Source organism: Meleagris gallopavo, chromosome 7 (genome assembly GCF_000146605.3).
Source record: "Meleagris gallopavo isolate NT-WF06-2002-E0010 breed Aviagen turkey brand Nicholas breeding stock chromosome 7, Turkey_5.1, whole genome shotgun sequence".
Lineage (NCBI taxonomy): Eukaryota > Metazoa > Chordata > Aves > Galliformes > Phasianidae > Meleagris > Meleagris gallopavo.
In genome coordinates, this window is record NC_015017.2 from 13,148,840 (window position 1) to 13,165,837 (window position 16,998).

Sequence of the window (16,998 nt, forward strand, 5' to 3'; positions counted from 1 at the left end):
TTTCCTCTCACTCTTGATAAAATTGTTATGGAAATGGGTGAAATCCTGTATGCTCTAAGTACTTTCATGAAAGTACTGCTCTACCCACTTCCATTTGCCCTACAAAAGGATCCAAGCACATAAAGTAAGCCAGTAATCTTCAGACTTCACTCTGCTGACCAGGACATATCCATATCCAAAGGTGCTTGCCAGGAAGCCCTTCCTTTAGCAAGAGTAGAAACTTTGGGAAGGTTGGCCATGGCCCTAGTGAGATGTGAGACCTCCTTTTTTCAGTGAGAATGTGCACAGCACCTGAGATAGTAGGATGGCAACACTAAGTAACTGTGGGTCAAGTAGTACCAAAATGTTGATGAATGAACTATGCAGTGAGATAAATATGCAGTTTCCCCATTTTTGCATTGGCAGCATCCCCTGGTTCGTGTAATTGGCTAATGGGGGAGCTGGCAAAAGAGCAGCCCCAAGGTACTTTAAATCAGCAAATGTCCACTCTGTCCAACAAACAACACTTAGATTTGCAGGAAACAGGACAGAAATTGCAAAGACCACCCTTTCCATTTAACGGTAGAAAATAAAATGTACAGCCCTCAGCCCTACACTGCATGCCACTGCCATTATCAGCAACTCATTAAATTGCTGGGAAAAGAAGACAGATATTACTAGTTTGCAATAACAGCTCTACATGCAGCCCAGGTTACTTAAAACCTAGATGTAATGCCACTCATGGTTATTTTGGAGGCAGTGGGAAGCTAGCTCAACAAGCTGTCTACTCCACAAAGTTATATTAACTGTTTAACCAGGTGCCACCAAAATGAGGCTAACCAATCTTTGTTAGCCACAAGAGTCAATCTGCAATGGCCTGACTGCTCCCAGCACCCGTGCTGGCTGCCTACTTCTGATAGCAGCAGGTTGCACAGGCACTGAGATATATTTAGCCTCTTGCCTTCCATTAATTTGCAGCCTTCTGTTAAAGCTTATTCTGCAGTAATAGTCCAAGGAATGAAATAACAGCTTTGCTGTATGCTCTTCAAAACCACCCAGCAGAAGTTGTGAAGTAGCTTTCTGGTGTAGAGATATGAAGCATTAAAAGCAAAAGTCCCCTGTATTATATATGTATACATATTATAAATTTCTGTTGAGATTTCAAACCCCGATTCCTGACAAATGCAGCTACTGATCCTACTTCTTGTAGGAGGAGGAGGAAGGGAGAAAATGGTCAGTTTTAAGTGGGGTGAGAGGCAAATCTGACTACGTCTTTCTTAGAAAATGAGGCCAAAAAAGTACGACTTGACACGAGACAAGGGGCAAGGGGAGAAATGGAACAAAACCAGTATTTCAAGCTTCCAGCTGGAACATACTAAAACCCCCTGAGAAAGGTCTGATCCATGAATGTTCCCATAGGAAGAAGGGTCTTTGTTGCACAGTAGGAGGAGCTACAGTTTGGCTGATCAGCAATGCATTTTATCTTGATAGTTAGGCTGTTGGAAATGATTATCACAAAGAGTGAAATGGAAACTTACAGACTGCAGCAAACAATATGGCCATGTCCTTGGTGTCACTCTGAGCAATGAATAAGAAACGTCTGGTAGGTGCTCACTTCTCTCCTTCTTCCCAAAGCTCAAAACATAACCTGAAATGATGAGTCAGGGCTTTTCCTTGACTGCAGCAGTTTTGAGCAAACACAAACTGATCATTGGCCTTGTTCACCACTTTGGGCCACGTTCTTCTCTCCGGTCAGCCACAGACTCCTGTAGCATGTTTGATAACATGGCCCAGACTGAGTACTGTCTTTCAGGATGCGATACCTGTACAGACTGAAAATTCTTAACAAATTATATGGAATTATTCCCTTTTATTTGCAGGGCAAGGCAGTTGCCCCATATAGCTTCAGAAAGGCAGAGAAATACTGTTAACAGAAGTATAAACAATCACTCCTGGGAAGCTTTTCTGGTGTCTGAAAGCTTCATGTCCTTGGTGCAGCATTCCTACCAGATGGTTCTATGAAAGCAGATCTTGGCCACTCAATTATGTGACCAAGTCAGCTATTTCTAGTCTGATTCTTAGCAGGGCAGTGCTATTCTACCATTACTTTCCTCTCCATTTTGTTTCCTCTGTACACCAGGGATGCTTTAAAGTAAAATCCTTTATCACGCAGATTTCTCCACAAAGCTTAAAAAACATCTGCAACCTTCAAGAAAAGTAAGCATTTTTGCATAAGCAGTGAAGCAAAGGCTAACACGAATTGCCATCTGGGGACATGACCAACCTTCAGTTAAATGGAGGTCAGATTAGCAAGAGCTTTCTTGCAGTTCATTATAAAAATCAATGCAAGACAGGCAGCAAGATGAACTGCACAACCCTCCTTTTTCTGCCCAGCAGACAAAAAACAGCAGAACAGCATCTCTGTCCTACTGTTCCCCCAACACATGCTGCACGGAGGGGAGAGAATCTGAATCTCCAACACTCCACCAAAAGCAGAGCTGACATGTTAAACCCAAAAGCAGAATTTTCTTTGTCTGGTGCCCACAGAGGCTGGCACCAAATGTTAACCCTTCAAGAGCAGACAGAACTCCATTCAGAACAGCACTTGGCAGGAATCCAACAGCCAAAACATTTTTGTAAGAGCAGCTGATTTCCTGACCCGGAAGAGCCAGAGAAAGGAACAGTGTCTGCATTTGGGAATTGCACTGGGAATTGCAACTACCCAGATAAATAAAACATACATGTCCCTATGTGAAGTGTCTCCTTTTTGCTTAGGCAGTAGAAAGCAGCTCTAATGGAAGCTACACATCCCTGAACCTCCCTGTGGGGTGCATCAGTAGCTGTGTGCAAAACAGCTCAGGCATACACAGCTGCAGGCTGAGTAACAATTCACCTACACAACACAGCATTTCGGTGGGGAGGGTGCTAACAAAGAAGTTACATTTACAGGGACAAGATCAAGATCAGATAAAGGGTGATCCTATTTAAAATGGGAAATAGAAGAAACATAACCTGAATGGGTCAGATGGCAATACTAGTACTGAGATAAAGGGGCAAGAGGTCCCTGCCTTGCAAGCTATTCAGCAGGGTGCTCAAAAATCTGTCAAGGACTGGCCTATTACAGCCAGAAGAGAAAGAAAGAAGCAGGGAAAAGCACGTGAATGAGTGGCATGTGATGCTGCTTTGGCTGGCACTTGTTCTGGAGGAGGAGGAAGGTTCTTTGAAAGGCTTTTAACTTATTAAGCACAACATTAATTCAGAGCCCTATAAAATCAGCACTCTCCCTTTCCAGTACTTGCATGACCAATCTCATTGCTGACCGAGTGATGAATGAATTGCAAGCACCTGTCATCAATTTCTGATGCTGATTAGATTAGACACTGCTCTCCAAACTGTCAGGATGGAGAATCCCTTTTCCAGGGCTTTGTTCTGTGGTTTTATTTCATTTCATTATGTTATTACTAATGCTTCTGCTTTCTCAAGGGCCAAACCAATTTTATTCCTCCTCATTTACTAGCATTTTTCAGCCATCCATCCTCTTGCAATCCTACAGCACAGGAAGATTACATATGTAGCATGAGACCCGATGGTGCAATTCCCACCCCACTTTCTTTTTCTCTCACACACACTCACGCATACTTCCCACAAGATGTATCTGCTCTTCTTGACAGTTACAGCTATAGCTCGAGGGAGGGAAAGACACTTTGAATAAAAATACCTATATATAAAGATTTTGTCCTTGTGCCTTCAAGGTCTTATCTACTTGTGATCCATGAAGAAGCATGCCCTGAGGCACAGTCTCTTACAGAGATCTGCCTGCTGTTAGGAGGGGGCTGGACTAACCAGAAGCCCAGTCTTCGATTAGCTGGCACAGAACAGTTCATAGATACATCACTGCTTGGTTTTGTTGCTTCCTTCGCAATTCTTTGGGCAAAAAGTGTAAAAAAGCATACAGATAACATCTACTTTAATACAACTATTGGTTGGATTAGAAAAAATTATCCTAGAAGGCTATGCAGTTAATAATATGGAAGGTAATAAAATCTGCATTTAAAATTCCTTGGCTGAGTCACTGTGTTGCCAGCATGACTCCCTGTAAGACAGATGCCCAGAATTTCACTGCTGGCACTTTCAGACCCTTGTTTGCTTGTTCTTAGCTTCTCTTAGACACCGTTATCCAGGCTTCCTCCTTCGGTGAGGTTACCAGCTCATATTTGGTCTCCATGACTTGTCCTTTAACTGGGTGAAGGTACAATTTTCTTACCAGGACACTCAACAGAACTGTAGCCACCATATAGGCAAACCTGAGAAAGGAGGCAAGAAAAGAGAATAAAAAACTTGCTATGAAGTAAATCTGCCAAAAAACAACTGCCTGTTTGGACTGAAATATACTGAAACAACCTCCTTTTCTCTCTACCACAGAAACGCAAAAAAACCCTGCTTTCTAATGCTCACCTCAACTCTGGGCACTCCTGGCTTCCTGAAAAACCCAACAAGGAGAGGTTTGTCATGGCTGACTCCTCATTGAATCTCTCTGGGTCAAATCTACGAAAGACAAAACACACTGAGTGAGCACAGAACCCTTCCTCTGGATGCATGGTCACACACACATCACAGTAAGAAAATGGCAATGACTCAACTGCAAAAAGCATCAATCCTCTCTCTAAATTATGATAGGTAATTCCACACAGGTATAGGAAGGTGACTGTGCACCCGCTCTATGTTCTCTGTTGGTCAGCTGTGTCCCACTTTGGTCAAAGTGCTTAATAACCGAATGTGATACAGGGCTGGAAATAGTATGCTTTACCTCTTAGCAGTGGGTATTTAGCTTGAGTACACAGCTGAGCTGATGCTGCTACATGTCCTCCATTTCCCTCCGGGGCACACACAATCTGATTTGTCTCCTCTCTCTATCCCACTAGTCTCCCTGCATCCCTCCCCCTCTCTCACCTCCAAAAATATTTTCCTTTTTTTCCCTTGCCCCTCGCCCCTGTCTTGAAGCAGCTGGTGTATGTGTATATGTTGGGGGAGGGAAGCTGGTGACTCATTCAAGTAAGAAAAGTGGCTTCCAGCATTAGTGTGGCAGAGGCTGTAAGAAAACTATTATCCAGGGTTTGCACAAGTTAAAACAAGGTTCCCATAATCAACTAACCAAAAGGAGGTCAATAAAATACCATTCAATTTAAATATAAGTTACTACAGAAAAATAATAATTAAAAAAAAACAACCACAGGATTATATAATATATAATATAATGGATTGAAGGTAGTCAGTCCTCTTTTATTTTCTGCTAAACATTTCTGCTTGTACTTCAAGCCTTTGGCTTCTTGTATAAATATCCAAGCTCTGCTTCTACTAAGCTGAAAAGGCATGTGGATGCCGACCCTCAGTTAAAGCAACATCAGTGTTTACATTTCCCCTGAAATGACAAATCACACAGACTGAAATAGGGAGGAAACCACAGCTGTTCAGCCAAACAAAAAACAAAACAAAACAAAAAAAAAAACAACAAACACAGAGGTTATATGTAAGGCAGATAGGTGAAAGGACTGCAAAGTGCAGATCTCCCATCTCTGTCACATAAATACAATCACAACCTCAACTCTACTTCTTGCAATAAGCACAGTGTGTTCACTGCAGTCCTCACCTTTCTTTACATGCTGTCCTAGTGAAGCCCTCCTAAGCACAGTGCAAGCCCCATCCTACTGGGCAATCCCTGTCAAGATGCTCATAGGTCAGATCACCAATGCCTGACTCTTTTGAAAGAGCATGAAGGAGAGAACAAGCTCTGTTCTAAGGGCTTCTTCCTTCTCCTAGATTTCAGCTGCCTCTTTTTTCTCTATCTAGAATAACTGATCCACTTTTTTTTTCCAGCCCAAGTGAAGTAAACAAAACTAACGTTAATACTTGCCACCCAGAGGCCACAGTAAGCTGCAACATTTTTTTGTTTTTTTTAAACTTCCAGTATACTAGCCTGGATCCAGCCTTGTTCCACAAAGTAATGAGATAGCATTTCCTTCACTCTGAAAACACATTTCTGTCAGACATTTCCTCCCTTGCATCGTTTCATGCTGAGTGATTCCAAAACCATTCAAATCTAAATCTTCCTCATTCACAGAAAACATTAATACGAATTTACTGGTATTTGCCTAAGCAGTGTGTGTGAAAACAAACAAACAAACCTGTAAACCTCTAACATACACACACACAAAAAGTGTAGGAGGATCATGACTTGAACTGCCCCAAACTCCTGTCTAAGGAGACAAGGATCTTCACAAATCCACTTTCTTACGGACTACCTCTCATCTCCAAAATCTGCTTAAGACAGGTTCTGCAGCAAAGAAGTTTCTGCATGGAAACAAGATCTATAGAATACTAATTAAAAAAAAGGAAAGGAATTCATTTGAGAAAGAATAAAGGCCTTGATTCTACATACTTGTATGGTGACGGCCAAGATGAACTATCCTGCAACATCACACCAAGAGCATAAAGTACAAGTGTCTGCAAAGAAAATGAGGATATGTATGTCAGATCAGAACAAAACACACAATTTAAGCTACACCTGGACAGTTCCGCAGGGCAACAATTATTCTGTGGACCACTCATTTTAATAGGTCATTTAAAAACATTTATATGTTACATTCACCTACAGATTTCTATAATGAAATGCTCACAAGAGGATTTTAACTTCTTAAGACCCATGCTGCAAACCTTGGTAGTTAGAGAGGGCCAGATCCCATTCCTCTACTCTTGCTAGTATGTATGTGCGTGCTTCTTTATTCTCTGCAATGGAAGGTACCACCCTCATGTGGGAAATACAGGTGATACAATTAGGCCTGAAACCACGCTCGTTTACACAGCTGAGCCCACAAACCCCTTCAAAAGATTATTCATTCCCAGGGGACCCAGAACCAGAAGCCAACCAGCTCAGGAAGAAAGCACAAATTCCCAGAGCCTATCCTACAGAGGAGCTGCATGGCAAACTTTGACTAAATAGTACTTTCAGATGACAAACCATCTGCTCAGGTTAAACGTGTCAGAAGAAATCATCTTCCTCCCTCACCCCTCTATAGAAAGAAGTATGATGAAGAGGAAACAGGAAATTTCCCTTCAGAAAAGCAGGATGGCCTAGTGCTTCCGGTACTGCCCTACCTCTTTGGGGACAGTATGTTGGTCGACTCTGCCTTCCAGCTCCTGCAGCTGTGCAGCAATGGGAGTAAGCTTTGCTGTCCGCACTGTCTCGCATAGGACTTGCCGACAGTATCTGCAATCAATAAGGCTTGGTCAATTTAACTCTTCCAGAAAGAAGCTTGTTCGTGTCCTTCTGCTAGAAAAGGAGAGCTTGTTCATCTGCTGCCCTCCAGGGCCCCAGTCTGCTCCTGGAGCTGTCTGCAGCCATGCTGAGGAGCTTTTTTTTTTTTTTAATTTAATTGACAGAGTCCCACCATCTTTTCAATAAGCATTAAATCTCATTATCAGTTCATCAAAATCTCTCTCATCCCACCTCTTCCAGACCGTAAATCAAACTAACCCAGCTAGAAAGAGTCAACATTCCTTTTCCTATACTTCTCATTCATACAGGAAGCAGCAGGATATACTCCTTTACTGAAATCTTAACACAAGTCCCAGTACAAAGCACAATCTGCACATGAATAGATGTGTGAAAAATAAAAGGCACACCATTCACCAATCATTCTCCTACTTCTGTAGCCCCCTGAAAAGAATACACTTCCAAGCTTTCTGTCTAAATTCATCTCACATTAAACTTACAATTAAAATTATTGGTTACTCCTACCCTCAGAAAACCAGAACACAAAACAAATTTCCTTCTTCAAATAACCATTTCCACTCTAATTCTGTGCTATAAGTAAGCTTCAGTAGGAGACTGAGATTTCTCATATTCTCCCTGAAAACTTTGGATAAAGCATCTCAGAGCGGACTTCACTTATACGAAAAAGAAATGTTATCTGTTCATCCATAAAAATGCTAACTCTCACCCTTGCTCCACAGCCTGAAAAAAACATCAAACGGAACATCAAGTCCTAATGACTTTGTTCTTGAAATCCTAAGCCTAGAGTTAATAAATAGCTAGCCACCAATTTTTTTTCTCTTTGTTTCTTTATGCGTGAGAGAGAAGTCACTGCTCTCTGTCCCATTCCATCTGCGTGGTTTAATCAAGATCAGCAGTAAATCTCTGCTCCCATTCATCATTTTTACAGCCCTATCCCATGCAAGGCTCACACCATTATTGCTGTGAACCCAAAACTGAACATACATTCAATTTCACCAACCTGACTCCTTGAGACATAGAATAGGATGAAGAATGTATTCTCAGTCTTTTATTCTGAATTACCCCCCCTCCTCAAAGGACTTCAGTTCCATTGGTACAGACAGGATTCACTGGTAGCTGATTAGAGACACTTTCCAGGTTTCAATTTGGCACAGAGTGTTTTTCAAGCAGCTAGGGCACAAATTCTGTGCTCTCTTCCCCCTCAATAAACTTCAAGGGCCTCCTAATAGACACCTTGAAGAATGCAACCCATTCCTCATTATTTGGAGCCCTACAGTGGATCCTATTTCTGCTGCTAGTCATCCTGGTGTTCGATCACTTCCAAAAAATGTAGTAGCTTTTGGATGCTTTCTCCTGATCCAGCATAGGCTGGTCGTCAGCCTCTGACACATGAAGCCCCTGTTCCCAATTCACAAGAAAACCCTCCTCTGCATTTCCTTACCAGGGACCCACCTGAGTTGCTCGATTTTCTCATGTGTAATTGGTCCCTTCCCCAGAATATGGTCCACCTCCTTGCAGAGATTCTGCTGTACATCTTCTGACGTTGTCAGGAAATAGACTGCCCAGGTACACACTGGGGAAGGAATCAAGACAATACCAGATTCAGCAAATTCAAACCTTTGCTAACCGTATTCAGCCTTTTTGGTTCCTGTATTTGCAACATTATTTTTCTGACTCAGACAAGGGTGACCTCTGTTTATATACTGTACTGATTCCCTATTCAGCATCAGAAGCAGAAGTTGAACTCCAGTGTAACAAGAGACTCTGCAAGCTTAAATTCTCTTTCTAGGGTTATGAAGAGCTTAGGAAGCTGTGTAGGAGACAAAGTCATTCAGTCTCACAGCCCTGGATTTGAGACCTCACAATCCAGCAAAGCAGCAATGAAAGCGTGTCTTTTTCCCAGCCCTGCGGTCCATGAAATGGCTATAATGCTCTAGCAATCACCTCTTCTGGAGAACCAGGGTTATTAGATCAATCAGCTGAAAGGCTGGTTTGTTCACAGCACCAGAAAATTCCCTGTCTGGGTTCCTGACCAGCAAGGAGAAGAACAGTACAGCTTTCTGCAGCACGTTGGCCAGCACTTGTCTCCTCTACATCTATTTTGTGAGATACTCAGAAGATATCCTCAACAGCACATCAAGAAATAAACCTTGCCTAAGAAATAAGTGTGTAGGATGCAGTTTCTCTAAAGCTACAAGATCGTTTCTACCACTTCTATTTATGACCACTATCCAGCAACCCCTGAGGAGCCAATCCCCTTCAAAAGACTGCTTTCCTGGAATATTTGGAGATGATAATCTTCAGGGATACTGTTAACATAGATACCAAATCTACTTTCCACATCTTTCAACATCCAGTAGCAACAGAGAGGTTTTGACTGGGTTTGAAATCCCAGTCCCATTCACTGAAATACAGGACCAGATAATCAGGGGGTTAAGTTCAAACCATCTTCATATTATAAAAGATTTTACACAGCTTCAGGTCATATTTCCATTTACTCCTTTTTCAAAATCCTTATAAATCCCAAAGTAGCTTCTAGAGGAACTCTTCCATATATGGAATATACCAATACCGCAGAAATTCAAAGCAGCCAGGCACACCTCAGGGCTCTGCTCTAACTTCTTTCCCACATAACAGAAGCCATTTTACATCACTATCTTTGAGACTTGTAATTTTTGATGCTCTTTCATCAAATTTAGCATCACTTGACAGGGCTAAAGGGTCCAAACAAAAAGCAAATGGTTCACCAAAAGGCTAAGAAGGTTGTCAAACACAGCTTCAACTCACTGGCTGTGATGCTGTATTGAGCGTGCTGTAAAACTACCTGCTTCTATATGTTTGTAGTTCAGGAGAAACAGAACGATGGATATCACTTTTTATTAGCCTAGATTAAGTCTCACATTATCACAACCAGTTTTAGACAGCTGAATCTGAGGACAGAAAGTTATTTATGACTTACAATTAGCAGTAATAATGCATCCTGCCAAGGAGAAAATCATCGTATCTTCCAAAATCTAGGAAACAAAATCTAGTTCAGAGAATGAAATCCATAAGAGCAAAGATTAGAAAGAATCTCCACTCAAGCATAAGAAATCTCTTTAGTGCAGAGAGCAGGAAATTCATCTATAAGACTGAACTCTCTTACAGAACTTCCACTGTAATAGCACTTCAGACATGCTTAATACTAACACGTTTCTGGTTTATAAAAATAACAATGAAACACTGGCAAGGAAAGTTACCAAGGTCTAATTCAATTAAGCATGGCAGGACTGGAAAAAGAGAGAGAACACTGCATTAGTCAGGAATCTCACTCAAATGCAAAAGCTTAACCAAAAGCTACAACATATTAAGATGCCAATCTAGTAGAACTCCATTAGCATGTAACATCTGTACAAACCTGCTGGTCACTAAGGTTCCCCTGTAGCAAGGTATCTATAAAGACATGCCTGTTGAATGATCTGCCTCGGCGTTCCTTTATGACTTTCCTTAAGGTAGATTCCATTTCTTTCAGAGCTTTGGAGAAAAAGAAATAATTATTTTAATCCTGGTCACTCTGAGAGCTGCAGAGAAGTGAAACCATCTCCCCAAACAGATTTTCAGACAATTGTCCTTGGTGGAACTCACTTACAGAAGCAACCTATTAGTGTTAAATTTGGAAGGCAATTTTTCTAATTTAGATGAAAATGTAGGAATGAAACATCACCAGTTGCTTATAAAAAGCCAGCTTTACAGATCTAACCAAGATGTGTAGTCTGTGAGCTGAAATCATGTAAAGGACGGTCAAACAATAATCAGCATTGAACCATCACGTACTGTGTTTAACCAGCTCTCACAATTAAAATGTTTGAGCCAGATAACACTACTCGAATTGCCCGTGGAGTTACAATTACTCAAGTGTTAAGGCACCTCTGTTGACTGATGGTCTCCCTTTTGCCAGGAGCTCTACTGAAATGATTTCAGATAGTGCTAAAGAGTCGGCATAGACAGGGAGAGGTAAGTGGGACAAGTGTGGGAGGATTTAGGCACAAACATTCCACTCATCTCAAGATATCTGGATGACTAGCTACTGATGGCTGTTGTGGGAACTAGAGGGAGTTAGGGACCTACATGCTGCTAGCTGTCTGGTTTAAGCAGCCCAATTCAGACAAATTCAGGATCTAGCACTAATTTATTAGCTTTAGATAGAGGCTACTCTGGTTTAAAATCTTATTAGTCAATACTGAAAAGCTTAAACTATTAACTATGACCAGACACATTGGTCTTCACTAAGCACAGCTGCCTATCTACAAGAGAGGTCAAAAGTTAAGACGGCACAGAACACATAGCAAGCACACAAAAGACACTAGAACTACACCAACAGTGGCGGGTTTGTCTCTGAACCACTAAACAATGATATACTTTAATCTTCTGCAAGAGTAAAGAAGACATCAGGTAGCTTATGGCACAACAACAAACTGCAGAAAAGCCAAGACAGCTGGGCAAATCAAGTGCTTCCATATGCTAGATAATTCCTAAGCATTAATCAGAGTGGAGAAGTGAAGTAGAAGGGAGACTGGACTTAGGAAGAACCTACCATCTTCATACAGCTTCTTCCTAGTTGTGTTTTTGTCAAGGGACCCATCCAAGAAACCTTTCCCAATCTCTGACCAGATCTGAAAGAAGGCCATAGAGAAGAGCATTGTCACTCACCACAGGCAGGGACTCCTTCATTCTGCCTTATTCAGTAGAATCAAAACATTAAATTAAATGAAATCTTCATCTGAATATGAAATTAGTGTCCTCTTCAGAACACCATACCTTATTCTAGTTCTTACATGTATAACAGCTGAAACTGAGTTGAAATAAAAAACCTGTAATTACAACTGTATGGAAAAGGCATGACCACTCTAAGAGGGAGGTGAAACTGTTTCTTTCCCACCATACCACCAACAGCCTTAACATCCCCAAATGTGAACACAACTTCAGATTTTCTCAGGTTTTCCCTCTCCACAACGCCACAGAGCATTCAAAGGTTCTCTGAAAATGCAAAGTTCCACTGGCCTTCCCTGGAGATTTTAACTGACTTAGATCAAATACATCTCAATTGTCACTGGATCCCAATTCCTGCTGATTCCTTAGAAACACCTGGCTTAAGACAAATGGCAGTAAGACCTTTCTGATAGTTTTAGCTTCCGATAGTTGAGTCAACAGTCCTCAAGCTTTAAAGCTTAATGTTAGCTTAACGTTAAAGTCCCAGCAATAGCGTGTGCTGTCCCTTACTAAACTGTACATGCAGATACAAGCTGTTGGCTTGAAAAAAACAGGTACAGGAAACTTCCTGGCTCTTTGTGACACTTACTGCATCATGGTGCCTGCGGAATCGAATGACTTCCTGGTCATCTTCAAAGCTGCTGCCCATAGCTGTCTGTGTAACAGACTTCATGGCAAAGCCCAGCATATGCTGGCAGAGTGGTACATGTTGAGCCTCAGGGAGGGAGAGCCATTTGGCTAGCAATTCTTCTGACAACTTAAGAAAGAAACTATTAATTGACAGTAATATCAATAGCCTATTTACCAAACATACCCCAAACTGAATGCATTCCCACCCTAAGTTCCTCAGATAGACCACACTTTCAAGCACATGGTGTACATCTACACTTTCAAGGGTTTTCTTTCATTGTTAGCTTGAACAGTAACATTCTGCCCTCATATATCCTGCCTGAGCCCACAGTTCACCCAATGTAATACAGTCCTGTCCATCTCCCGTTCCCTCCGTCAGAAAAAATACCTTAAATCCTTTAATATGACTAGCTCTATATTGAGAAAATAAGACTGGCTGTTGAACTGAGTCAATAGAACAGTTCGCCACTTGTCTGTGGTCCCAACAGCTGGTTCATTGCTCCTCCTTCCTGTCTTGTAAAATAAATCCAGAAACCATATGCTCCAGGATCTTTAATTACATCTGATGTCTTGGCATAAAGTGTCACCAAACCTAACTTTCTCTCAGCCCAGTGGAGCTTACAGGAACCAAACGCTCACACTGTGTTTGAACAGGCATAAGCTGTTCTCTGTCTCAGAAGCTTAAAATTACAGTATAAATTTGAATGCAGCTTCTTCATACTAGTAATCATTCTCATTAAACTTTCCTCTGTGAGCTACATAGAGTTTCTCCACTGGAGAAGAGGAAATTACCTTTTGGATGAGAGCTAAGTTACTTTGCAGGGACTTTGTCACAGCACTTTCATACAGCTTTCTTCTCAGGTGGCTTTCCCCCGTATCCCCATTCAGGCTGGACTGGTACCTCAAGAAGGATTTCAACATCATCTCAAAGGGATCCGCTGAAAATAAACAAAGAAAACATCATTCAGAAGCCTCTTCTGCACAGGCACAATGAAAACAGCCAGCTCTTCGATAGAGTGCTGCTATTTCTGGGAGGTGAGCAAGGCATGGCTCCTTCACCAGGAATGGTCTCTTTGGAGTGCTAAGTTTCTCTTGCTTCACATGGATTAGGATGTCATAAAGATTCTTCCCTGTGGCAGGGTACCATCTTGTGCTCAGATCCTCCTGTGCAGGTTGCCTCCTGGCTCCACCAAGTTGCTTTTCTTAATACTTTTCATAAAAATGCTTTGAAAGCTTGTTCCCAGCTTCCCAGTTCTAGATGGCTCTGCCACAAACTTGGTCTACCCTCCATCTTCTATATTCACGGTTTGCTTCATTTAGATCCTTTACACCAAATCGCATCACCAGGGCCTCTACATAATTAATGTGGTGAAGTACATTAGGAGTCAATGCAAAATTGTGCAATTGAGCATGGCCTACTATATGCTTTTCTGTTCCTGTGAATCTTTCTGTGAGTCTCACAGAACTAGTAGAACCTCTAACCAGCTATTTGAAAACAGCACACAAAGAGTTTCAAGCAAGAGATTTTCAATGTTTATTACAGTCTGTTATTTTTCCCAGATGGAGTGAAACCTTCAAAGCATCACAAAACATCAGGACTGGGCTAGACATACATGACTCTACCTACTGTGGATGTGACTAGGACACCTAGCAGAGATCAAAGCCTTATTATGCTCCTGAACAAACTCCCAATGAGACAATTCCTACCTTCAGAGGATTTACTATCACATGACAGCTAATGAAACCAGAGACATGAATACAGTGAGCTAAATGTTCTTCTCTCACACCATTTTCCTTCCAATGCTTTAGAGCTCTGCAGCTCATCCCGTTTTCCACTTCCAATGACAAGAAGTACATGCTGGCACTGCAAATGGTAACTGCAACTCTGTATGTGGAACAAGCTGTTATGTGACTCTAGCTGCTGCTGGCAATTTCCCCTCCATAGTACTTTGCCATGGAGCAGTTTTGCTATTAATGCCACAATGCCCTGCTGATGGTAAAGCCCACAAAGCAAATCTAGCAAGCAGAGCCATGTGGAGAGGCCTGAGGATGCTTAACACCATCATCTGCAGAAACTGCAATGTTCTCCTGATGGCGATGAAGGAATCTGCTAGCTCAGCAGCAAGCTCCATATTTTTCTCACCCAATCCCTAGCAAACTGACAGTCCTATACCACTGCTACATTCACTGTTGCAAACTCAGCACTGCAGAGCTTCAGCTGCCCTCTGCATAGTGCTGCCCTTGTCTTACAGTATTTGGAAAGCATCTATTTCTCTACAGAGGAAGCAGATTAGTGATCCCACAAGGAACAAATCCCTCACAGAGACAGAACTCTGTCCTGCCAAGCACTTCTACAGACTTCATACTTTGTACTAGACTTAAAAACAACTCTAGGATTACATTTGCACTCCTCTTAATGAAATGTATCACACTTTCAACTGTTTGATAGTTTAGAAACAGTTCTATGCTTTTTTTATCTAGATGTCTGATTATCTAAGAAGTATGACCACATTCTAATGCATTCCCCATTCCACATTTTAAAATGAATATATTTAACTGCTGGCATCCGCAGGAGACCAGACTGGTCTGTAACTGCCTTGGTTGCTTCCAAGTGCAGGCATTTGTTTTTCAACAGTATTTACGTATGCTCCCGACTTCAGTATGTTTGTGACAACTTGTTTGCTCAAGGGCCTGTCACCACTTCTCTGAGCTTTCAGAAAGTGAATGTCTACTCAACCTTCTCCAAACACACTCACACTTACACTTGAGTGCATTCAGATCTTTCAGGGTGAGTTTCCACCTTCTGGAGTGCAACCACTATCCAATGATTCTTGCTGATCTTTACTCCTACTTCTTTCCCAAAGCATCAGCAGTTAAGTTTATGCAAACGTACATGAAGTTTATTATCACGACCCAGCATAAACTGATAGCTGATATCTTCCTGTACTTGAAAAGAGCCTGTGCTACCAGATCAGCAGTATGCAACTAGCACATACATCTACACGAGATGAAGAAAATTGCAAAAACCACAGGTTAAACCCAAATAACAACCTAACTACCTTATTGTTTGTGATTACCTTAGGAAGTAGAACATCTACCTGAGAGGTTTCACTAGAAATTAAAACATTCTCATAGGACTAAGATCAATTCAGCTACCAGCTCTACTGACCACTGTCAAGTTTAGAAGATCATTAGAGTTTTCAGCACAAAATTCTGCAACTCAAACAAAAATGAAAATTAAAGAACTTCTTGAAATAAGGCTTTAAAAAATTCCACACAGAGCCATGCAAGAGAGCTATCACAATCACAGCTCTTTTCAGATTTAATTTAGTAAAACTCCCCATCTTAAATTGTACTCCAAGTTGCTTTTAAATTATATCTCAATTTCCTATAGGATTTTCAGCTGGCTGCTTCAAGTGATTAACGAACATGAACTTTCCATAAACATCTGCCTGTAAGCAGCAGGTGAAAGGCAGAAGTACAGTAATTTCTCAGTAGCTGCTGGGCAGCAGCAGCTCTTGGTCACCAATATTGAATTCCAATAAGCAGGACCAAAGACGCGTCTGAATCACTGTGTCAGCTGCAAACGAAGTTTCATTTTCTTTCTGTTTCCTTTGATATATGATGCCCAGCAAGGCCATACGGAACAAACAGACTCAAAAACAAAGCAGATGATGCTTACATGAGCGGTTGGGGTTCACATGTTGTTTCAGGAGATCAATGGAGCCAAGGCTGACAACAAGGCGCCTTCCAAACCAGAAGGAGACCAGCGGGCCATATTTCTCATGAAGGTTCACCAAGAACTCATGCAGGCTTCTGCTGGCAATGATGTCTGGCAGGTTGCCATCCCTGGGGAACACAAAGAAGTCATCTGCTCATTTGCAACACCCTCCACCAAGGCTGAACCCAGTCAACATTAAGATGGGAAGCACTTACTTGTCATCTGTTGGAGCTAGCCCAGGGATACCCGACGCCTGCCTGGATGCCTGGATAGCAAAAGGAAACGCTATCAGCCTTCCTGAATGTAGATTTTAGGCAAGCTTCACAGCTTTCCAGCAGGAGAACTGGATTCCCCAAATCAATACTTCTGCACTATTCACAAACGTTAAACAGAGCTGGACAAAGCTCATCCTCAGGCCTCAGACCTGCCGAGTTTTACAGAACTGATCAGCTGTCAGCACGTGCCTGGTCACACAGGCCAAACCAGGCTCTAACCATCTGCTTCAACGGGAGACTCCAGCGTAGCTCCGACACTCGGATTTTGCCCACGGACCGGCACACACGCAGACCATAAGCCGAGGCGTACAGCCTTTCTAAGAGGGCTCACTGGGGCACGGAACAGGCGAAGC

At 42.0% G+C, this 16,998-nt stretch overlaps 1 protein-coding gene across 2 annotated transcripts; it reads right to left on the reverse strand.

Moving 5' to 3' along the window:
• Positions 1-3,374: 3,374 nt before the first annotated feature.
• LOC100543159 (cytochrome P450 20A1) lies at positions 3,375-16,635 on the reverse strand. Of its 2 annotated transcripts, XM_031554179.1 has the most exons (12): positions 16,586-16,635; positions 16,332-16,498; positions 13,442-13,587; positions 12,609-12,776; positions 11,844-11,922; positions 10,668-10,783; positions 10,230-10,284; positions 8,723-8,843; positions 7,132-7,243; positions 6,416-6,480; positions 4,435-4,524; positions 3,375-4,283 (listed from the first exon to the last, which is right to left on the reverse strand). In XM_031554179.1, the coding sequence occupies exons 3-12, from the start codon at positions 13,571-13,573 to the stop codon at positions 4,133-4,135; spliced, it is 1,089 nt and encodes a 362-aa protein (XP_031410039.1). In that variant the 5' UTR covers positions 13,574-13,587; positions 16,332-16,498; positions 16,586-16,635; the 3' UTR covers positions 3,375-4,132. The 2 variants fall into 2 exon arrangements, with proteins under 2 accessions (XP_031410039.1, XP_031410040.1); XM_031554180.1 differs by lacking the exons at positions 16,332-16,498; positions 16,586-16,635 and having other exon boundaries at positions 12,609-12,789; positions 13,442-13,563.
• Positions 16,636-16,998: the final 363 nt, after the last annotated feature.